This window comes from Haliotis rubra, unplaced genomic scaffold (assembly GCF_003918875.1).
Source record: "Haliotis rubra isolate DU_JTF1 unplaced genomic scaffold, ASM391887v1 Scf21, whole genome shotgun sequence".
Taxonomy (NCBI): Eukaryota; Metazoa; Mollusca; class Gastropoda; order Lepetellida; family Haliotidae; genus Haliotis; species Haliotis rubra.
Window position 1 is genome coordinate 3,806,153 of NW_025766114.1, and position 24,505 is coordinate 3,830,657.

Genomic DNA, 24,505 nt, shown 5'->3' on the forward strand with positions numbered 1-24,505 from the left:
CTCATCGTGGCTTTGTCACCTCTCTTGACAAATTATAACTTAATTTCAAATTTAAACATAAAATGCATCTGAAACAAATGCATCCTTTAAAGTGTTCAGATTGCCAGTATTATGTTTGCATAGGACAGGAGCAGTATACATGCAACATGGTTGTAGGAGAACATTTCGCCAGATTATGATCATTTGTTGTCCGAGGGTTTCATGGAAGTGACGGTCATCTACAACAAGCACTACATCGGTCTTAACTGTCAAATTGAGCTGACATGCTGTGATTGAAATTGAAATTGAAATATGGTTCCGTGTAGTTAAATCTGGCTGTTCACGGAATCCTGTGTGAGGTCAAGTTTTTAGGAGCATACTTGTCCATGGTACCAGCAATTTGAATTTTCCATGTTCACAAGGGCATGAAAAAAGCATGAAATTTGAACAATTTACCCTAAAAAGGACACAAACAGGTTTAAGCCTTGAAAATACCCATATTGCCAGTGATTTCCCCTAAATTTAGCAAAACATTATAGTTTGCTCCTTGAATAATGATATTGCTGTTTCAGATGTATGAATGGTTACTATGGCGACCCCCGTGCTGGTGCGCGTATTCCCTGCCGCCCCTGTCTCTGCCCAGGTGGACCTGGCTCCGAGAACCAGCATGCCGACACCTGCGGCCTTGATCCCAGGACCAACTCTGTAACATGTGACTGTTACCCTGGATACGACAGTAAGGGGACTTAACTCAATCACATTAAGCTTTAGATAGCAGACTTGTGGAGACAGTATAGGAATGAGATGTTGAAATCAAACTCGTTTCATTTTCAGTATTGTGAAATGTTTTGGTCAGTGAGCAAAGATGCAAAAAAAGGCAATTATAAACATTTCACAGTTGATTTGAGGATAAGTTCCTGCAGAAAACAAATAGTCCATGTAGAATAAAGAATATTATATCTCAAATGGTAAAGTGATCTCTCCAAACCTACTGACATGATAATTAGTGAAATAGAGGCAATATTTATTGTGATAAAATGTAGACATCACCATCAGTGTGTAATTCCTCGAGTTGTATTTTCGTAGGACCAACATGTGATCGGTGTTCCGAGAACTACTTCGGCAACCCGCTGTCCCCTGGTGGCAGCTGTGAGCAATGTTTCTGCAACAACAACATTGACCCCGACGTCCCCGGCAGCTGCGACCCGTGACAGTGGCGAGTGCCTCAAGTGTCAGTTCAATACCGAGGGCTTCAGCTGTGAACAATGTGTCTCTGGTTACTACGGAGATGCCACAACTCAAGACTGCAAGAGTAAGTGAGATCTAATAGAGAGTATTATTCTAGGTAGCGTAGTGGTTAAAGCATCTTCTTGTCATGTAGAAGAGCCAATTCAATTCCCCACATGGGTACAATATGTGAAGACATGTCCTCTGCCGTGATACTACTGGAATATTGTTTAAAGTGGCGTAAAACCGTACTGGCAGTGATCATGTCATCCCCTTTGCTTGTAAGACAGAGGCAATGATGGGATCAGCATATCTATAAATCTGGCCATCTCACCAGTCTCTGTTCCGTTTCGAATATTGTTCAGGGCCCACTTGCACAGAACGATCTTAGCGCTACAATTATTGTAAATCCTTAAGATCGCGATCTTAGGCTTCGGCTACAATCGCCATCCACTTGCACAAAGCAATTGTAGGCTAAGATAATTGTAAGTTAGAATCAGAGCTAAGATCATTGTAGTCTGTGACAAAATGGCGTTCAAGTTAGTGTCTGTTTCACGCAGATAATCAGCTTTACTTTTGGACACTGCTTTTATATTGTATAAAACTGTGTGGTTCGCCTCGACAGTTCAACAACACGGAGAATGCACAACCGATTTAAAGTCAGAAACATCGTTATTTGCGGTAGAGTCAATATCATAAAGTACTATTCCCGCCTGGTTCAGTTTTTTCATGCAAGATGGGAGTGATTTCCCTTGAAATATTATGCTGATTAAATCCATGCCGTCTTACAATCGTGCTAAGATCAGCTTTGTGCAAGTGGATTAGGGCAATTGTACGGTGATTGTATTTTTGATTGTAAGGCCCTAAGATTGATTGTAACTCAGATTGCTCTGTGCAAGTGGGCCCAGTAGTTTATGGTGAAACTTGCTTTACAGTTCAGGCAAGTGGTGAACTGGTGCCCTTTGATAATTTGTGATTGTTATCATTTCAATTCGGTGAAGGAGAGGGGCGGGGTTCATGTCGACGAGTAGGATGTTGCTGAAATTGATGGTAGTGCTTGTTCTGAAGCATAATGCCAAAACACTTGAATAGTTGATAATGAAATTTGCTAGGGATGTGGTGAACTGATGCCTTTCAAAGAATTGGGGTTTGAAAAATAATGAACAGCAATATTTTGTCTTTAAAGAACTAAAGGTAGACACGCTCCATTTCCCGAATCGCGCGAGGACCAGTCATTCTGGCCATTGCTTTGGCAATTTTGTCATCATAACTGATTGTTCAACGTGATGGGATGGTAGTGACACGTATTTATACAAGAATATATTTTTATCCCCCGGCATGTAATGCGGGGGGATATAGTGGACCCTCGTCCGTCCGTCCGTCTGTAATCATTTTGTTTCCCGAGCATAACTCAAAAACTGTTCAATATATTTCAACAGAAATTGGTAGATATATCAAACAGAACCTAAGGTGGTGGCTTTTGCTATTTACAGATTTTTGGCATTTTTAATTTTCCCGGTTTCCATGGAAATGATTCGTCCCAAAAGGGAGGGGTTGGCTTCGTTTCCGGAGCATAACTCAAAAAACTTTCAATATTTTTCAACAAAACTTGGTAGATATATCAAACAGATCCTTAAGTGGTGCCTTTTGCTATTTACAGATTTTTGGCATTTTTATTTTTCCCGGTTTCCATGGAAACGATTCAGACTTAGTCCCCAAAGGGAGGGGTGGGTTTCGTTTCCGGAGCACAACTCGAAAACTTCTTAAGATCTTTCAGCAAAACTTGGCAGATATATGAGACAGATCTTGAAGTGGTGCCTTTTGCTATTTACAGATTTTTGTCATTTTTATTTTTTTTGGTTTCCATGGAAACGATTTGGACTTAGTTCCAAAAGGGAGGGGTGGGGTTCGTTTCTGGAGCACAACTGGAAAACTTCTTAATATCTTTCAGCAAACCTAGGCAGATATGTGAGGCAGATGCCAAAGTGGTGCCTTTTGCTATTTGGCAGATTTTTGGCATATTAATTTTTCCCGGTTTCCATGGAAACGATTAGGACTTGGTCCCCAAAGGGAGGGGTAGGCTTCTTTTGAGGTGCACAACTCTAAAAGCATTCAGTATCTTTCAACAGAACTTGGCAGATATATTAGGCAAATTTTGAAATGTGCCTTTTGCTATTTACAGATTTTTTGCATTTATATTTCTCATGATATCCATGGAAACGATTTGGACTTGGTTTAAACAAAAGTCAAGCTGGACTTTAAGTAACTGACATGATTTGTTCTTTCAAATATGTGGGGGCCGGGGGGATATGTCATCTTCTGATGACTCTTGTTTAACTGAAGTCAAACTTTGTCTTCTGCCAGGCTGCGTCTGCCTCAGTCTGGGTACAGATGCCAATGGTGGTCAGTGTGACCGTCGCAACGGTCAGTGCCCCTGTCTGCCTAACGTGGTCGGTCTCCGATGTGAACAGTGTGCCCCAAGCCACTACAACCTACAGAGTGGGAAGGGGTGTGATGCCTGTAACTGTGATCCGGAGGGATCTCTCTCCACTGAGTGCACACAGGTGAACATTTATATTTTTAGTGATGCAGTGGGGTGGCCTAGTGGTTGATGTGTTCGCTCGTAACGCCGAAGACCCATGTTTGATTGCCCACATGGGTACAATCAGGAATGTACCTGGAGTCCTGTATTTGTGGGTCCTCGGACTCATACTCTTTGTTTTCAGTCCTGACAACAAAATGGGGGTCCCGGACACTTAAATATTACTATTAAACTTGTTATTGAATCATGACATTGTTACAGTAATTTAATTGCACATGATACCATAACCCAGCTAGCAGCAAACTCAGTGTTAACTTATTGTTACTTGATTGGAATTTTATTAGAACGTATGTGGACTTCTTCTGCGTCCCTGTGGATGCGTTAATAAATTTCTTTGTGTCCATTGTCAATTATTATGCCTATTGGATGCAGGAATTTGTGTCCCATTAATCCATGAATATATTTGCATGGCAATATTTCAATGGTACAAAATTAAGTACAATTCAAAAATTCAGTTCAATGATTCGAAAAATCTAGTTGCTGCCAGTTGATTTTCCATGTTTGTTATACTGACACTGTAATGTCTGTTGACCTGCTTTATGTTCTCCCACTTCAGACCCATGAAGATCCGGGTTAGAATGAATCTTCAGTAACCCATGCTTGTTGTAAGAGGTGACTAAGGGGATCGGGCGGTCAGGCTCGCTGACTTGGTTGACACATGTCATCGGTTCCCACTTGCGCAGACCGATGCTCATGCTGTTGATCACTGGATTGTCTGGTCCAGACTTGATTATTTACAGACTGCCGCCATATAGCTGGAATATTGCTGAGTGTGGTGTAAAACTAAACTCACTCACTCACTCACTCTCCCACTTCAACTGACCTACATCTAATGATGCACCATGTATAAGTTTCCCACGTCTATTCATGCACCATGTCCGTGTCGCCCCCAGCTGGAAGGTCAGTGTGAGTGTCGGGCCGGGAGAGGAGGACAGACCTGTGGTGACTGTGAGGACTTCTTCTGGGGAGACCCTGTCGACCAATGCTTCCGTGAGTACCGGCCATGTTTAGAAGTCAGTCCATCATTCAGTTACATGCGTTCTTCTGTTAGTATTACAGTCGTGCCCCGTTTATCCGAACCTCAGATATCCGGAAAACTCGCCTTCCGAACGAAAATTCATTAAAACGAATTCACAACGTTGTAAAACTACTCACTTAACCGGAAATCCGGTTTCCATAACCGGATGGTCATTTTCACATACAAAATGCTAAATCATATGCATTTTTTTCTCGTATATCCGGATGGCTGAGCACCTGTCAGTATGTTTACACGCGCATTTTACCGAGTGGCCTTGCGTGCCCTAACATGAAACAAGGGTTACAAGCCGGCATTCTTTGAAGGGTGAGAGGATTAACTGCCCTTAATTAGCAAGGTGACACTGAGTTAATCTTGAGGCCTGTCAATTGTTATTGGCAAGGCTAGACGTCCCCGTTGTTTACTCACGGAAGAGATGAAAAACACATCAGTCTTATGTTCCGAATTCTGACGATCTGACGAATTAACTTCTGTATATGAAGCTCTTTGTGATTTCAAACAAGCCGGTTTGTTGTGAATAAGATGATTGAGTGTTAAGTGACTATTCGCTTCATGATGTACTGGTAAATAAAATCTTAATGAATAAATAGAATACTGCTGTATTATTTCTTTCTGATTCGTTTCATGGTAATCTGTTTTGTATCAAACCATCTGTCATGTGACCAATTTCCATTGCGGCCACAACACACATTGCTGTTTTCGCTAATTCGGCGATGGGATTTGGCTCATTATTTAATTATGTTTTGGGAAATCCATTACAGCTTTACAGTTAAGTATGATTCTTTATGCTACTATCAGTCGCCATTTTAAGATTCCCGTAGATTTCTGTCTTCAAAAGCGCGAAAATAAAACCTGCGCGAAATATAATACGTTTACAGTATTTGTTATTTGTTGACCAATCAATCAATAAAGAATACGTCTGAGGCTTATTATGTTCGTTTGTTTGTCTGTCTTTTTCCATATGGTCCTCGGTTCAGATATCCGAAAATTCGTTTATCCGAACAATTTCAAGAAAAACACAAGTGTACGGATAAACGGGGCACGACTGTAGTACAATCTAGATGTCAGCTTGTTGAGTGCCATGATGCTCATTGATTTCTGTTCGTATCACTGTATACTGAGTAATGTTTAGTGAGGGGAAAGAACAAGCAATCATGGAAGTAGTAAATATATACATTTGTCACGTAATGGACAAAGTTATCAAGGCCATAAACATTCATATAAACCTGGTATCACTACGTAATAAATATGCTAATGAGATACCTGTGAAGATCTGGGTTAGAATGGATCTATGACAACCCATGGTTGTATAAGAGGCTACTAACGGGATCACTGACTTTGTTGACACATGTCATCATATCCAAATTGTGTAGATCAATGCTCTGTTGATCACTGGATTGTCTGGTCCAGACTCGATTATTTACAGACTGCCGCCATATAGCTGGAATATTGCTGTGTGTGGTGTAAAACTAAACGGTGACTGTGAGGACTTCTTCTGGGAGAACCGCTGTCGAGCCAATGCTTCACGTGAAATTCCCGGCCATGTTTAGAAGTCAGTCCATCATTCAGTTACATAGATTCTTCATTAGTATTACAGTCGTGCCCGTTTATCGAACCTCAGATCATCCGGAAAACCGCTCTTCGAGCGTAAAAATTCATTAAAACGTAATTCACAACGTTGTAAAACTACTTCACTTAACCGGAATCCGGTTTCCATAACCGGATGGTCATTTTCACATACAAAATGCTAAATCATATGCATTTTTTTCTCATTATATCGGATGGCTGAGCACCTGTCGAGTATGTTTACGGCGCATTTTACCGAAAGTGGCCTTCGTGCCCTAACATGAAACAAGGGTTACAAGCCGGCATTCTTTGAAGGGTGAGAGGATTAACTGCCCTTAGTTAGCAAGGTGACACTGAGTTAATCTTGAGGCCTGTCAATTGTTATTGGCAAGGCTAGAGCGTCCCCGTTGTTTACTCCGCAAGGAAGAGATGAAAAACACATCAGTCTTATGTTCCAAATTCTGACGATCTGATCGAATTAACTTCTGTATATGAAGCTCTTTGTGATTTCAAACAAGCGGTTTGTTGTGAATAAGATGATTGAGTGTTAAGTGACTATTAAGCTTCATGATGTACTGGTAAATAAAATCTTAATGAATAAATAGAATACTGCTGTATTATTTCTTTCTGATTAAGTTTCATGGTAATCTGTTTTGTATCAAACCATCTGTCATGTGACCAATTTCCATTCTTGTACAACACACATTGCTGTTTTAAGCTAATGAATTCGTGATGGGGATTTGGCTCATTATTTAATTATGTTTTGGGAAATCCATTACAGCGACAGTTAAGTATGATTCTTTATGCTACTATCAGTAGATCATTTTAAGATTCCGTGAATTTCTGTCTTCAAAGCGAAAATAAAACCTGCTTGCGAAATATAATCGTTTACAGTATTTGTTATTTGTTGACCAATCAATCAATAAAAGAATACGTCTGAGGCTTATTATGTTACGTTTGTTTGTCTGTCTTTTTCCATATGGTCCTCGGTTCAGATATCCGAAAATTCGTTTATCCGAACAATTTCAAGAAAAACACTAGTACAATCTAGATGTCAGCTTGTTGAGTGCCATGATGCCCATTGATTTCTGTTCAGTATCACTGTATACTGAGTAATGTTTAGTGAGGGAAGGAACAAGCAATCATGGAAGTAGTAAATATATACATTTGTCACGTAATGGACAAAGTTATCAAGGCCATAAACATTCATATAAACCTGGTATCACTACGTAATAAATATGCTAATGAGATACCTGTGAAGATCTGGGTTAGAATGGATCTATGACAACCCATGGTTGTATAAGAGGCTACTAACGGGATCACTGACTTTGTTGACACATGTCATCATATCCAAATTGTGTAGATCAATGCTCTGTTGATCACTGGATTGTCTGGTCCAGACTCGATTATTTACAGACTGCCGCCATATAGCTGGAATATTGCTGTGGTTGGCGTTAAACACCAAACCAACCAAGCAAATGTGATATCACAGGAACTACTTCCAGCAAGATCTGTGCACAGATTTGGGGTTTACTTCCTCCAAATCTACAGCAGAACATTCTCTTAATGAATGGATTGTGTATTTCCAGTGTGTGATAACTAATGAAAACAGTCATGGCTGTGGATTATTTGTAAGAATTATGTCATAGTGATAATTTTTCTCAAATTATGAGATAGACAGCAGTTATGAGTCAGTCACTCAGTCACTTAGTCAGTCGATCTATCAATCATATGATGTTCCCAAAGGCAAACATGCTACACACTGACCATTACCTTAGAGAATGTTAGCACCCTTTTCTACCTTGCAGCATGTGACTGCGACCCCCAGGGATCTAAATCCATGCAGTGTGACCGCCGCACTGGTCAGTGCGTGTGCGAGCAGGGTGTCACAGGCTACAAGTGTGATCGATGCGCTAGCGGGACAACTGGAGATCTGCCCAACTGCGTGCCTTGTGGCGAGTGCTCCGACAACTGGGATAGAATCATCCGTGATCTCAGAGGTGAGTTCATCTTTAGCAACTCATACCATGATTATTCCCCATGACTAATCTACTGCTCATTGTTTCCTGGAATTCATTGCTTTCAGTTAAAATTTGGTCTATTTTTTGTTGGACACGTGATGACTATTGCCAGGCTGTTATATTGCATTATATTGCAATATTAGTTCAATATTCGAGCACACATGAGTATAATTATAATCATGTTGAATAGTTTTGAAACATGAACTTGTTAACACAGGTTTGCACAGGCTTGGAAAAGCCTGAAATATTGGATATTTTAGCCTAAAAAGGCCCTAATTGCCAGTGATTTTCCTGAGAAAGGCCCTATATGTTGCAAAACTTGTCAAGTTATGATTTTACGGGACACTAAAGCATAATAAAAATACCTTGCAAAGACACTGGGTGTTAATTACGTTTTCCCAGTGCAGCAGTGTAGCTAAGAGTTATGTCCCCCTGATGGTAGGTCCCACATTTGACCCATCTTGTGTGTATTCGACTGTGTATTGTGTTATAACGGTATACGGGGTGGTGGGGTAGCCTAGTGGTTGTGATGTTGCTGGAATATTGCTAAAAGCGGCGTAAAACAAAACTCAGTCAGTATATAACGGTATACCGTTTCACCCCTAATAAGAACTTATGTTCCATGTTTCCATTGCAAACTGTGGTTGATATGGGTTTCTGCAAGACTCATGTTTCTGTTCCAGATCAGACTCACAGCCTGGTGGAGACCGGCAACAATATCTCAGTGACAGGTGCCATCAAAGCATTTGATGATGAGTTCAAGCAGATGCAGAACAACATCGATGAGATCCGTCGTATCCTGTCCACCGCCAACGTCACCAGAGTGGACGTTCAGGACATCCAGAACATGCTGGACACTATCAGGTGAGTCACATATCTCATCTAGTGTAGCACTGTTGGGGCGGTAGGGTGGCCTAATGGTTAAAGCGTCCCCTCATCACGGTGAAGACCTGGGTTCGAATTCCAACATGGGTACAATGAGTGAAGCCCATTCCTGGTGACCCCTGCCATGATATTGCTGGAATATTGCTAAAAGCAGTGCAAAACCATACTCACTCACTCACTGTATCACTGTTTCCACCATTTGGAAATAAAAAAATTCAAATGATTTGTTTATGTGACTATTGTTTCTTGCAGACGTAACTTGACTGAAAGCAACAAATCCCTGAATAATATCGACAAGGAGCTCAGTAACACGACTTCCCGTGTACAGAGCGGCAACAACCAGATTGGCATCTTGCAGGGCCGTGTGAAGAAGTTGAAGAATCTCGCTGAGGAGCTGAGAGCAAACGCCACTGACATCCAGGCCCGTGATGTAGAAGGTGAGGTGTTCCCCGTATTGTGTTGATGTAGATGTGTCCCCCTTGTCCATATGCCATTTTGTTTGTGAACCAATGTTGGTGGTGAGTTGTTCCCCTTGATGAAATGCTGATGTGTAGGGTGAGTTATCCCCCTTGTTGATATACTGATGTGTTGGGTGAGTTATCCCCCTTGTTGATGTGTAGGGTGAGTTATCCCCGGCCCCTTGTTGATATACTGATGTGTAGGGTGAGTTATCCCCCTTGATGAAATGCTGATGTGTAGGGTGAGTTATCCCCCTTGTTGATATACTGATGTGTTGGGTGAGTTATCCCCCTTGTTGATATACTGATGTGTAGGGTGAGTTATCCCCCTTGTTGATATACTGATGTGTAGGGTGAGTTATCCCCCTTGTTGATATACTGATGTGTAGGGTGAGTTATCCCCCTTGTTGATATACTGATGTGTAGGGTGAGTTATCCCCCTTGTTGATATACTGATGTGTAGGGTGAGTTGGTCCCCTTGTTGGTATACTGATGTGTTGGGTGAGTTATCCCCCTTGTTGATATACTGATGTGTAGGGTGAGTTATCCCCCTTGTTGATATACTGATGTGTAGGGTGAGTTATCCCCCTTGTTTATGTGCTGATGTGTAGGGTGACTTATCCCCCTTGATATACTGATGTGTTGGGTGAGTTATCCCCTTTGTTGATATACTGATGTGTAGGGTGAGTTGGTCCCCTTGTTGATATATTGATGTGTAGGGTGAGTTATCCCCCTTGTTGATATACTGATGTGTTGGGTGAGTTATCCCCCTTGTTGATATACTGATGTGTAGGGTGAGTTATCCCCCTTGTTGATATACTGATGTGTAGGGTGAGTTATCCCCCTTGTTGATATACTGATGTGTAGGGTGAGTTATCCCCCTTGTTGATATACTGATGTGTTGGGTGAGTTATCCCCCTTGTTGATGTGTAGGGTGAGTTATCCCCGGCCCCTTGTTGATATACTGATGTGTAGGGTGAGTTATCCCCCTTGATGAAATGATGATGTGTAGGGTGAGTTATCCCCTTGTTGATGATATCCCCTTGTTGATGTGTAGGGGTGAGTTATCCCGGCCTTGATGATGTGTAGGGGTGAGTTGGGTGAGTTATCCCCTTGTTGATATACTGATGTTGGTATATCCCCCTTGTTGATATACTGATACTGATGTGTAGGGTGAGTTATCCCCCTTGTTGATATATTGATGTGTAGGGTGAGTTATCCCCTTGTTGATATACTGATGTGTGTAGGGTGAGTTATCCCCTTGTTGATATACTGATGTGTAGGGTGAGTTATCCCCCCCTTGTTGATATATCCCCCTTGTTGATATACTGATGTAGTGAGTTATCCCCTTGTTGGTTGAGTTATCCCCTTGTTGATATACTGATGTGTTGGGTGAGTTATCCCCTTGTTGATATACTGATGTGTAGGGTGAGTTATCCCCTTGTTGATATACTGATGTGTAGGGTGAGTTATCCCCCTTGTTGAGTTATCCCGGCCCCTTGTTGATATATACTGATGTGTAGGGTGAGTTATCCCCTTGATGAAATGCTGATGTGTGGGGTGACTTATCCCCTTGTTGATATACTGATGTGTAGGGTGAGTTATCCCCTTGTTGATATACTGATGTGTTGAGTTATCCCCTTGTTGATATACTGATGTGTAGGGTGAGTTATCCCCCCTTGTTGATATACTGATGTGTAGGGTGAGTTATCCCCTTGTTGATATACTGATATGTGAGTTATCCCCTTGTTGATATACTGATGTGTAGGGTGAGTTATCCCCTTGTTGATATACTGATGTGTTGGGTGAGTTATCCCCTTGTTGATATACTGATGTGTAGGGTGAGTTATCCCTTGTTGATATACTGATGTAGGGTGAGTTATCCCCTTGTTGATATACTGATGTGTAGGGTGAGTTATCCCCTTGTTGATATACTGATGTGTTGGGTGAGTTGGTCCCTTGTTGATATACTGATGTGTAGGGTGAGTTATCCCCCTGATGTTGAGTTATCCCCTTGTTGACTGATGATATACTGATGTAGGGTGAGTTATCCCCTTGATGTTGATATACTGATGTGTAGGGTGAGTTATCCCCTTGTTGATATACTGATGTGTAGGGTGAGTTATCCCCTTGTTGATATACTGATGTGTAGGGTGAGAGTTGGTCCCCTTGTTGATATACTGATGTGTTGGGTGAGTTATCCCCTTGTTGATATACTGATGTGTAGGGTGAGTTATCCCCTTGTTGATATACTGATGTGTAGGGTGAGTTATCCCCCTTGTTTATGTGCTGATGTGTAGGGTGACTTATCCCCCTTGATATACTGATGTGTTGGGTGAGTTATCCCCTTTGTTGATATACTGATGTGTAGGGTGAGTTGGTCCCCTTGTTGATATATTGATGTGTAGGGTGAGTTATCCCCCTTGTTGATATACTGATGTGTAGGGTGAGTTATCCCCCTTGTTGATATACTGATGTGTAGGGTGAGTTATCCCCCTTGTTGATATACTGATGTGTTGGGTGAGTTATCCCCCTTGTTGATATACTGATGTGTAGGGTGAGTTGGTCCCCTTGTTAATATATTGATGTGTAGGGTGAGTTATCCCCCTTGTTGATATACTGATGTGTAGGGTGAGTTATCCCCCTTGTTGATATACTGATGTGTAGGGTGAGTTATCCCCCTTGTTGATATACTGATGTGTAGGGTGAGTTATCCCCCTTGTTGATATACTGATGTGTAGTGTGAGTTGGTCCTCTTGTTGGTCGCCACCATGGGTAGTGAGGTCTCCTTGTTGGTTTCCAAGTGACATCTGGGACTGAGGTGTGGAAGATCAGGTGTGGCCGTTACTTCTTAAAGGATTTACCCCACTTGTTACAATTAAGTGAATGTTTCCACTATAGGTGCCTTCAACATCACTCGGGAGGCTGAACGTCGATCTCGTGAAGCCCAGCGGAAGGTTGATGATACACAGAGGACTGTTCAGGATTCAGAGAGGACCCGGCAACAGGTGGATGCCCTCATAGACCAGAGAAGAGATGATTTCAACAACCGCCTCAAAGAAAACAAGGCTTCTCTTGATGAACTGGATGGCAAGGTGTCATCACTGGGAGGCAGGCTTTCTAATCTGAATGAGCAGGTTGGTAGACACTGGTTGGAGTCTGTAAGTTCTCTCCTCTGTGATCAATGTCTGTTGAGTTTTCATTATTAAGATTGTTACAAACTGATCAGATAAAAATGTTTTGAAAGAATCCCATTAAAATTGTTATGAATAGATCGGATTAAGATTAGTTTGAAAGAATCAGATTACAATTATTATGTATTGATCGGATAGATTGTTTTAAAAACATTAGATTTTCACACCCGTTTCGTATAAGTCGTATGACACACTTACTCGTGTAATGATCTCTATATAGCTAATAAACAGGATCAGTATATCATTAGGTTCTGACTAACTGTCCGGCGGTGAGGTAGCCAAGTGGTTAAAGCTCGTCACGCCAAAGACCCAGGTTTGATTCCCAACATGGGTACAATGTGTGAAGCCCATTTCTGGTGTCTCCCACTTTGATATTACTGGAATATTGCTAAAAGTGGCGTAAAACTAAACTCACTCACTCTAACCATGACCATTTAGGTGTGTGGAAGTCCAGCAGATCCATGCGATACTCTGTGTGGTGGTGGCGGTTGTGGACGTTGTGGAGGAGCAAGCTGTGGAGCTGGTGCCGTCACCAAGGCCGACAAAGCTCTGAGGTATGCCCAACAGGCTGCAGACATCTTGGACTCGAAGCAAACGGAAGCCGATACCACACTGACAAATGTGAGTATTAGAGGTAGTGAGAGACATTTCATTGACATGACAAATACTAGGGTAGCCTAGTGGTTAAAGCGTTAGCTCGTCATGCCGAATACCCAGGTTCGATTCCCCACATGGGTAAAATGTGTGAAGCCCATTTCTGGTGTACCCGCCTTGATATTGCTGGAATATTGCTAAATGCGGCGTAAAACTAAACACACTCATAAGTAAATTTAATACTACTAATGTTTTAATCGTATATTTATGATTTTAAATAATGGTTAGACCTCCGTACAGTCGCCAACAGCTGAAGGGATAGTGTAAGTCCAGCTAGGGTCCATGCAGGTAGCGAAGGTACTGTAAGTCCCCATGGTCTCTAGTCAGTGATCTACCGTCAGTTGCTGGTGACCTCTAGCCCATTTATATCTTGTATTGTCCTTAATAGTGTTCTAATTTTAATGTTATATGCTAGGTAGTTTTAATTCTATCTGTGATATTCTAGTTGTTTTGCTAAAAATCTTCACTCACGCGAGCACACCCACCCACCCAGTTCTTTAATCTCATATCCCATGAAGATCCGGGTTAGAATTGATCTTCATTAACCCATGCTTGTCGTAACGGGATCACGTGGTCAGGCTTGCTGACTTGGTTGACACATGTCATCATATCCCAATTGTGTAGGTCGATGCTCATGCTGTTGATCACTGGATTGTCTTGTCCAGACTCGATTATTTACAGCTTGCCATCATATAGCTGGAATATTGCTGAATCTTGCGTAAAATTTAACTCACTCACCCTTTAATCTCGTCTATATAATCTCGTCTAATAACATCAGTACCCATCTTCTGACTCAAGTCCGAACTAAGCTGCTTTCTGTCAAGTAAACTCATCTGAGAATGGTTCATATTGTTGCATTACATTCTTTTAAAATATGAATCAAGCTTTAAGTTGGGCTCAACCATTTCCTACTGCAAAGTTTATTGGGTACATGCTGAAGTGTTTTGAAAGAGCTGACCTAAAGAGGAGAAAACATGAAATATGTAAATGTGCCTTGGCAGTATCATGCAAGAAAGCATCACAAGAGCCATGCATTCAGAGAAGATTTGTGGAAAAAAGAGTAATATACGAAAATGCACAGTTGATGGGAGGGGTAAAGCATTGCTATCGGAATGTATCAAGCCAAACACAACAAATTCTACTAAAATTCAGAATACAAACAAGATTTACAGAAGACAAGAAAAGAGGTTTTATGACAATAAGGAGTAAATATATTTGTAATGTGAGCATCACAAATTACAGATATTCAGCAAAATTACATGTTTGATCAGTGCATGAAAAACTAACTACTGTGTCCACCCCTATGATAAACAAATGGTTACACAAATTTCCATTTCATTCCCAGCTCCAATCAGCCAAGCAGGACGCGGAGCAAGCTAAAGCAGATGCCAAGATGGCGTACGACCAAGCCCTGCTAGCCAAGAACCAATCAGAATCTGCCAGGGAAGACCTTGAAGACCTCCTCAACAGAGTCAGACAGTTCTTCAGTGAGGAGTCTGCCAAGCCAGAGAGCATTGAGAAGGTATGATGATGATGATGATGATTTGGAGATTTAACGATTTTCCAACATGGGTGGAGTAGGAAGCGTACAACTTCTTTAAGTTTCATTTAGAGGCATGATTAACATGGGAGATAATTCTGTGGATATTTTACTAATACACGCATATCAGTCAGCCTTTATACTTTAACTTTAACTAAGAAAAATGGTTCTTTTCATGTTTTCAACTTTGGAAACTGAAAATTAAAAATCATTACTAAAGCTTATAATGCAAGCCATTGTGTGTGGGGGCAGGCTCACCTGCCCACTGGTATCTTCACAGGAGGATATATTGGTGTCTGAAGACTCTTAGAGACCTTGGACGAGTGGTTAAAGCATTTGGTTGTCACGCTGAAGACACAGTTTCGATTCCCCTCGTGGGTACAATGTGTGAAGCCCATTTCTGGTGTCCCCTGCCGTGATATTGCTGGAATATTGCTAAAAACGGCATAAAGCCATACTCACTCACTCATACAGACCCTAACGAGATTTCACTCTTCAGTATATGTGTTCAGCTTGGTAACTCTGGGTTTGATGTTAAAGATATCATTCATGTCTGTGTAGATTATGAGATGTTTATGAGGCAGCTTCTGCACTTCAGATAAATTTTACCCGTGAAGATCCACATTAACACTGGTCTTCAGCAACCCATGCTTGTCGTAAAAGGCGACTAATGGGATCGGGTGGTCAGGCTCGCTGACTTGGTTGACACATGTCATCACATCCAATTTGCGTGGATACTGTAAATCACTGGATTTCCTGGTCCAGACTTGACTGCTGCCATATAGCACACTGCTCACTCTCTCTCTCTCTCTCTCCCCTTATGTTTAGGTCGCACAAGAGGTGCTGGCAATGAGCATCTCCCTGACTCCCGCTCAGATTGAGGATCTGGCTGACAAGATCAACAGAACCATCCAAGGTCTGCAAAACATTGACTCCATCCTGGATGAAACTAGGGATGACTTGGCAAAGGCCAAGAGACTCAAGCAGAGAGCAGATGATGCATCGTGAGTTGTCGTAATGCTTGTAGATGATAAATGTACAGTAATTTCTACTTACTTATCAATACGCAACTCCCATGTGACAATATCCAGCTCATAGTAACAATATCTGACTTCTGTGTTACAATCTCTGACTCCCATGTGACAATATCTGACTCCAATGTGACAATATCTGACTCCCATGTGACAATATCTGACTCCCATGTGACAATATCTGACTCCCATGTAACAATATCTGACTCCCATGTGACAATATCTGACTCTCACGTGACAATATCCGACCTCCATGCGACAATATATTACTCCCATGTAACAATATCGGACTCTCATGTGACAATATATCTGACTCCCATGTGACAATATCTGACTCCCATGTAACAATATCTGACTCCCATGTAACAATATCCGACTCCCATGTGACAAAATCCGACTCTCACGTGACAATATCCGACTCCCATGTAACAATATCTGACTCCCATCTGACAATATCCAACTCCTATGTGAAAATATATCCGACTCCCATGTGTCAATGTCTGACTCCCATGTTACAATATCTGACTCTCATGTGACAATATCTGACTCTCAAGTGACAATATCTGACTCCCATGTGACAATATCCGACTCCCATGTAACAATATCCGACTCCCATGTGACAAAATCTGACTCTCATGTGACAGTTTATTCTCCCATTTGACAATATCTGACTCTCACATAACAATATCCATCTCCCATGTGACAATATCTGACTCCCATGTGACAATATTTGACTCCCATGTGAAAATATATCCGACTCCCATGTGACAATATCTGACTCCTATGTGACAATCTTACTCCCATGTGACAATATCTTACTCCCACGTGACAATATCCAGCTGATAGTAACAATATCTGACTCCCATGTAACAACATCCAACTCTCACATGACAATATCCAGCTTTCATGTGAAAATATCTGACTCTCACAGAAATGTATCCACTCTCATGTGACAATATCTGACTCCCATGTGACAATATCTGACTCCCATGTGACAATATCTGACTCCCATGTGACAATATTCAACTCTCATGTGACAATATCCAGATCCCATCTGACAATATCCAGTTCTCATGTGACAATATCCAGTTCTCACGTGACAATATGCGACTCTCTCGTGACAATATCCGACTCTTCTGTGACAATATCCGACTCTCTTGTTACAATATCAGACTCTCATGTGACAATATCCAACTCCCTTGTGACAATATCTGACTCTCACGTGACAATATCCAGCTTTCAATTGACAATATCCGACTCTCACGTGACAATATCCAACTCCCTTGTGACAATATCTGACTCTCATGTGACAATATCCACCAATCATGGGACAATATCCAACTCTCATGTGACAATATCCAACTCTCATGTGACAATATCCATCTTTCATGTGACAATATCCGACTCTCACGTGACAATATCCAGCTCTCATGTGGACAATATGCACTTCTGAAAGTATGTTTGACGGCTGCATGTTTGGTTCCAAATTCAATTTAGTGAGAGTAAGTATACAGGTAACCTAGCCCTTCATTATAGCAGGAGTTTTTTCATGTTACAGAGAGGATGCATCTGCTATCCAGAAAACAGCAGAGGGTGTTCTCAGTGCCCTGGATGGAGCTAAGAAGGCCCAGGAGGAAGCTGAGACGGCTATCATCACTGCTGAGGCCAACATCCGTGACGCGGAGGCAGATCTGGCCATGGTAGGAAGCTTTGTGGAAATTAGGATTTTACAGATATCCCCTACATTATCACATACACATGTCATATATACATAGGAACTGATGCCACATTATTGCACAGGGAGATCTGACTAAAAGCATTGTGGATGTGAAGATATGACAGATATTCCCTACATTATCACATACACATGTCATATATACATAGGAACTGATGCCACATTATTGCACAGGGAGATCTGACTAAAAGCATTGTGGATGTGAAGATATGACGGATATTCCCTACATTATCACATACACATGTCATATATACATAGGAACTGATGCCACATTATTGCACAGGGAGATCTGACTAAAAGCATTGTGGATGTGAAGATATGACGGATATTCCCTACATTATCACATGACTTGGTTGCATATCATCATATCCCGAGATTAATCCTCATGATTTCAATATCTGTGTAGTCTGGTGCAGACTTTATGATATACATACTGCCTTCATATAGCTAGAATATTTCCGGGGTGGCAACAACAAACAAACTAATTGGTTCCAAGCTAAACTTGGGCTTGGTTGGACAGGCTAATGATTCCTAGCATATGAGGTTTCACAGTTTGGTTCCTGTCATGTAGGGATACAGGATTGGAATTGGTCTGGTCATCAGAGTCAACCAAAGCAGTCAGGTTGTCAGATTTGGTGACTGGATTGATGATGTATCATTGTACCAGCATGAATCACTGCTCACTAGGGCTGCAACGATTCGGTTCAATTCAGCGAAAATCAAATCTGACACTTTAGTTTCGAGTTTTGATAACCATTATCACTATTTTGATTCGATATTTGAAGACCTATTTAAATTACATCCACACAGCCAGAACATAGTTTTGACTCTCGACTCGAGCAGTTTTGAGTGCTTAAATAAGGCGAAACATAATTGGTTGACACCCGGGATAATTGTTGTTAGTAGACATCGCTAAGTTTACTAACAAACAATAAATAGTGGGGCAGCCTAGAGGTTAACTCATTCACTCGTCCCGACGAAGACTTGGGTTTGATTCCCCACATGGGTACAATGTGTGAAGCCCATTCTGGTGTCCCCTCCCATGAATACTGCTAAAAGCTGCATAAAACCAAATCCAAATTCATTTACTGACTAAAGCATAGCGTGAGGTTTTAAATAGAAAATTTAGAGCTATTATATTTTCGTTATATACCTCTGATTTTCCAACACAGTATGTTTATCTCCATTCTACCATATCCATGTTATTAAGAATAAAGAAATACATACTGTGTTGGAAAATCAGAGGTATATTATAACGTGATTATTTACCTCTGAATGACTTCCGATTAACCAATCACAATCCAGTATTTAATGAAGTCATGGTAGAATGCTGGAATATTGCTAAAAGCGTCGTAAAACTAAACTCACTCATTCACTTGAGGCATAAGCCTGTCACTGGTTTTTTGAGGACCAACACGGATGTTGATCATCCTAGTTTCTACCTTATCACAAAATTAAGGAAGGATGTAAGAAGTAATGTTGTGTTTTCTAGATCGAGTCGGAAACTACCTCAGCAGCAGATACGTCCAACAGGAGTATGACTATCTTGGACAGGCTCAAGGCACGTCTGAGTGATCTCCGCAAGAAGTACAACCAGAACAAATTTGAAGTAGAAGAAGCAGAGAAGGCCTCCAGAGATGCCACAGATCTTGCCAACCAGGCAGAGAGGGTATGTATTCAGACATGTGCTGGAACAAATAAGAGTCTTTGTATTCATGGCTACACAGCATTGTTGCATCAGGTACCACTGTATGTGCTCAGTAACTATGGTAACACAGGGTTGTTTTATGATTATCTAAAGTATACGCTAAGTTACCATGGTTACACAGCATTGTTGCATCAGATTACACAGTATACACTCAGTAACCATGACAAGAAAGCTAAGTAACCATGGCAAAAAAAAGCTTTGCATCAGGTTACACAGTATACACTCAGTAACCATGGGTACACAGCATTGTTGTACGAGGTGCCACCATATAGCGTCAGTAACCACTGATCAATTATTGACCAATTATGTGACCTCCAGATATATATATTTTATCATGAGACTTCCTCTATGATCCTGTAAATAAATATATTGACCTTGTTTCAGGATGCAAATGACCTTGACAACAAATATCAAAGCGCAGCTGGTCGTTTAAACAACAAGTACAACATGACGTCTGATGCACACGAGCGTGCAACGCGGCTGAAGAAGAGGGCAGATGAACTGGCTGCTGGCACCCAGGAGAAATATCAGAACTTGCAGCGTAAGTCAAACAACCTTGTCTCACATAAAGCACGAGGAGTGGTGGGGTAGCCTAGTGGTTAAAACGTTCGCTCGTTACGCCGAAGATCCAGGTTCAATTCCCAACTTGGGTACAATGTGTGAAGCCCAATTCTGGTGTCTCTTGCAATGATATTGCTGGAATAACAAAAATAGCTGAAAGTGGGGTATAACTATACTCACTCATAAAGCATGTTTTGTGGTACAAATCTGATAAATCATAACAGGGTGGGTTTTTTTAAACAGAGCTTGAAAGTAGTCCTTGTCATTTACCTGATGTGACAACTAATTTGTTTGGTCAAATGCCCCAATATCTGAAGGACAGGATCTGCGGAATTTCGAACACTGCAGTCAGACCTCGTAATTTAGACAATGATAGAACTAGCTTTACTGTACATCTGCCGAGCCACTTTCAGAACAATATGGTCCCTGTTCATTAGATTCGACTTCTCTACAAGGGTGAATAACGAAACATGATGGTTATTTAATGCAAGGATGCAGTGGGGTAGCCTAGTTGTTAAAGCGTTCGCTCGGCCCGCCGAAGACCCGGGTTCGATTCCAAACATTGGTACAATGTGTGAAGCCTTCTGGTGTCCCCTGCCGTGATATTGCTGGAATATTGCTGAAAGCGGCATAAAAGAAAACTCACTCACTCACTGTTATTAGCTCAACATGAACAGGTATTGTTTTTGTTTTCAGGAATGCAGAAAGATTTTGAGGAAAATAACAAGACCCTGAATGAGCTGTCAGACATGATTGACGAGCTTAACAGACGGATGCAGGAGTACCTGGACAAAATACAAGAGAAATCAAAATATTATCGTAACTGTTAATTGTATCATTTACCAATCTGTGTCGCCCAGTTTCTCGTAAGCCATGCTTGTTACCCAATAGCTGACTAACAGGGTGTCGTCTGTCGAAGTAGATGCATCCCTAAGGAACGGTACAAGGATGTGATTATCTTTATCCGGCTTCCAGTGTTTAAACCCTGGACAACCATCGTCCTTGTTTGTCAACAGCACTGATTTAGTCACCATGGGACGATCTTGATTCCTGTGATGGAAGAAAGAGTTACCTCCCTTCCACTCCTAGTATAGACTAGATTTCCTGCATGCAGTCGTCCGCTGGTCTCTGTACTTTATTTAAATGTTTGACATCATGTGATTTTACTCCATTTTATATCTTTGTATGTGAAATTGTATTTTTGTATTGTATATACCTACCCAGTCCTGTAGACATGTCTGTTTTTAATCAGTTTTGATAATGGCAATTTTTGTTCATGATTTTTTCAAAGTTAATCACTTGACCATGAATTTTTGCCAGTTGATGTAAACTTGTTTTTTAAGAATGATCTGATATTTTAGATAATCTTTTCAGTGTTAATGGTAGATATATTTTGATATGATCATGTATTTCATACGAAAAAGTAAAAAAAATAATCATGATTCAATCACTTTGCTCAGCTTTGACAATGATCTGTTGATATTCATTAGCAATATCATTCAGTCGTTAAGAAGAAATAGTAATTACTTCCCTCCTTCCTAGCTGGGCTATCAACCTTGCTTTACCTCAAGTTTACCTGTATAAGGATTCTGCTTAACAGACAGGTGCAAGTGTCTGAGATAGTGTTTTCACCAGTCAATTTTCGAATGGTACTAAATGTCGGTATATTCTCATTTTTGCCAAAAACTTAATCACTTTCATTTTCAGATCTAGACAGGTGACAAAACTATTTGTTGTACAAGATTCACTACAAGTTTGACTTGATGGTTGGTTAAAATGTTGTAATATTAGTGATCTTCTACATTGAAAAACACAGTAAATACAAATTTGGTATTCCTAATAATTAAGAGATGGTGATATCTGCCCAGACAAGGGAGATAATCGGGTTTGTCTAGGCAAGGGAGGTAATCCAGCTGGCAACAAAACTTCAAGGTGCTGCGTGAACCAATACTCTGTACAGCGTGTATATTTATGCCATGTAGAATGCACTAGACCAGTAGGCATTTCACGTATATAAAGGTAGAAAACAATAATCATGCTGAAGTCTGCTACTTTCCCTTATCAGGCTCCGAGCAATCTGCTAGTGATTCATATATGCATTTTAGGGCATTGGTTATTGTATTTTGTATGTAAGATCTGAAGTTTCTGTTTGATATTCAAGGATATTATGCAAAGTAAAATTACAACTTATACAAAATCTTGGAACGGTTGAGTTCCTGGTAATATCTTTTTCAGTCAACAGGATACAAGTAGTAGTTATACCCCCATAGCAGTTTAGTGCCTAAAAGTTGCCAAAAGTGCGAGAACACTTACCAAATAATGAGCAGTGTCCAATTCTAATCCTGATTTGGCCATTTTGAAAAAGTTAATTTTGGTATCGAGGATCTTGTCATCGGGATTTAGTTTCATGTGGTATTTCTATGTCAGTCATGAACATTGGCTTGTTCATTTACAAGTTGTCTCAGTTATTACATGCATAATTCCCTCGCTATTCAGGTCGACCAGTCACCTCCCTACCAGGGGAGACAACTGCTCAACTGCATCAAACCAATGACATGTAGTGATCAAAAGTAGAATATCCAAAGCAGACTTACACCATTTTGTAATTTTTATATCACAAGTCAATAAACTTCTATTTCTGATATTATATTGGTTGTCTTGATGATTTGAAAGTTTGTTTGTTTGTTGTTCAGCGCTGCACTCAGCAATATTCCAGCCATATGGCGGCAGTCTGTAAATAATTGAGTCTGGACCAGACAATCCAGTGATTAACATCATGAGCAACTATCTAATATACACAATTGGGATACAATGACATTTGTCAACCAAGTTGGCGAGCCTGACCACCCGATCCCTTTAGTCAGCTCTTACAACTAGCATGGGTTGCTGAAGACCAATTCTAACCAAGTTCTTCATGAGTTGATAATTTGAAAGATTTTACAGGGGACATTTCTGCACACAAGTTCCATGATAAAAGAGGTAATCGTTGTTTTATAAGGAGTTGCATATTCAAATTACATCGTTGAGCCTGCAGAGAATCAAGTCCAGGCCAGGGCGGTGGGGTAGCCTAGTGGTAAAAGTGTCCGCTCATCACGCTGAAGTCCCGGGTTCGATTCCCCACATGGGTACAATGTGTGAAGCCCATTTCTGGTGTCAGCCCAGACTGAAGCTGGTTTTATAGTGCTAGACCACTGAGATACCATGCCGGAGTGAAGCATGAATACCCCACTCAGACACATTATACTGACTCCGAGTCGACCAGTCCTTCTTGTACCCATTAATGCCGAGCGCCAGGCAGGGACCAACAAGTGCCATATTTTAACGTCTTTTGGTATGACGCGGTCGGGGATCAAACCCGCGACCTTCCGCTCTCCGGGCGGACGCTCTAACCACTACACCACAGAGGCGGCCTACTTGTTTGCATTAACATTTTTCACAAGGTTGGTTTAGTCTGTTACATTTCATAAGCTTCACAAGCTCGTCCCATGTCATGATTGAATATATCTTAAAAACTCCAGGAAATTTATGTTCCTAACATAGTAGCCATCTTTTAAGATGTGAAATTTGTAATGCATTTTGTGCAATTTGCAGAAAAACCGAAAGAACTACATTGTTTTTTATGTATTTTTTGTGCATTAACAAACATGACCAGGAGAAGTTTATAAATTACGCTTACCAATTATTTTCGATGATTGATCAGTTGTTATGAACCTATCATCAATTGTGAGATTTTTACCAATTCCAAACATTACTCTAACAACAATAAAATTCAAATCACAGCACTTCACACATACTAGCAGGCCATGAAACTTAGGACATTGATGTCTTAGCTTCCTTTGTTGTTGTGTTAAATATTGAGACTAAAAACAGAGGCATTTGGTGGAATGCAGCTTCTCAGTTTATGAATGTGTGCAGTGGAATATTTGGCTTCCCAGCTGAATATCCTGAAGTACTTTGTGGTGTATATGAGACGTTTTTTAACTATTGTCAGATACTGTATGCTGTTGAAGTGAGAAGTAAATAGCTGTGTGTCTGAGCTGTGTTAATGACACTCTGCTAAAGTCAAGCAGCCTACTGTACATACTGAAACTGTTCAGGCAATTTCACCCTTTTGTCTTCACACATTGTGCCTATGAGCATCACGTTTGTTAGTCAACTTCTGAAGATCAAGGTTAGAATTGGCCTTCAGCAACCCATGCTTGTCACAAGAGGCTACCAACAGGATCGGATGGTCAGGCTCGCTGACTTGGTTGACACATGTCATCGTATCCCAATTGCGTAGATCAATGTTCATGGTGTTGATCACTG

General features: G+C 41.0%; 1 protein-coding gene across 1 annotated transcript in view; it reads left to right on the plus strand.

Annotated features, from left to right (window-relative positions):
• Positions 1 to 22,841, plus strand: part of LOC124276573 (laminin subunit beta-1-like) — a 73,317-nt gene extending 50,476 nt beyond the window's left edge. The window contains 16 exon segments of the mRNA XM_046712220.1: positions 552 to 715; positions 1,066 to 1,184; positions 1,186 to 1,291; positions 3,571 to 3,770; positions 4,702 to 4,798; positions 8,219 to 8,410; positions 9,115 to 9,295; positions 9,569 to 9,753; positions 12,676 to 12,911; positions 13,407 to 13,589; positions 14,968 to 15,144; positions 15,991 to 16,166; positions 17,752 to 17,893; positions 19,421 to 19,597; positions 20,021 to 20,177; positions 20,894 to 22,841. Coding sequence (XP_046568176.1) covers positions 552 to 715; positions 1,066 to 1,184; positions 1,186 to 1,291; positions 3,571 to 3,770; positions 4,702 to 4,798; positions 8,219 to 8,410; positions 9,115 to 9,295; positions 9,569 to 9,753; positions 12,676 to 12,911; positions 13,407 to 13,589; positions 14,968 to 15,144; positions 15,991 to 16,166; positions 17,752 to 17,893; positions 19,421 to 19,597; positions 20,021 to 20,177; positions 20,894 to 21,027 — 2,626 coding nt within the window. The 3' untranslated portion in view covers positions 21,028 to 22,841.
• Positions 22,842 to 24,505: the final 1,664 nt, after the last annotated feature.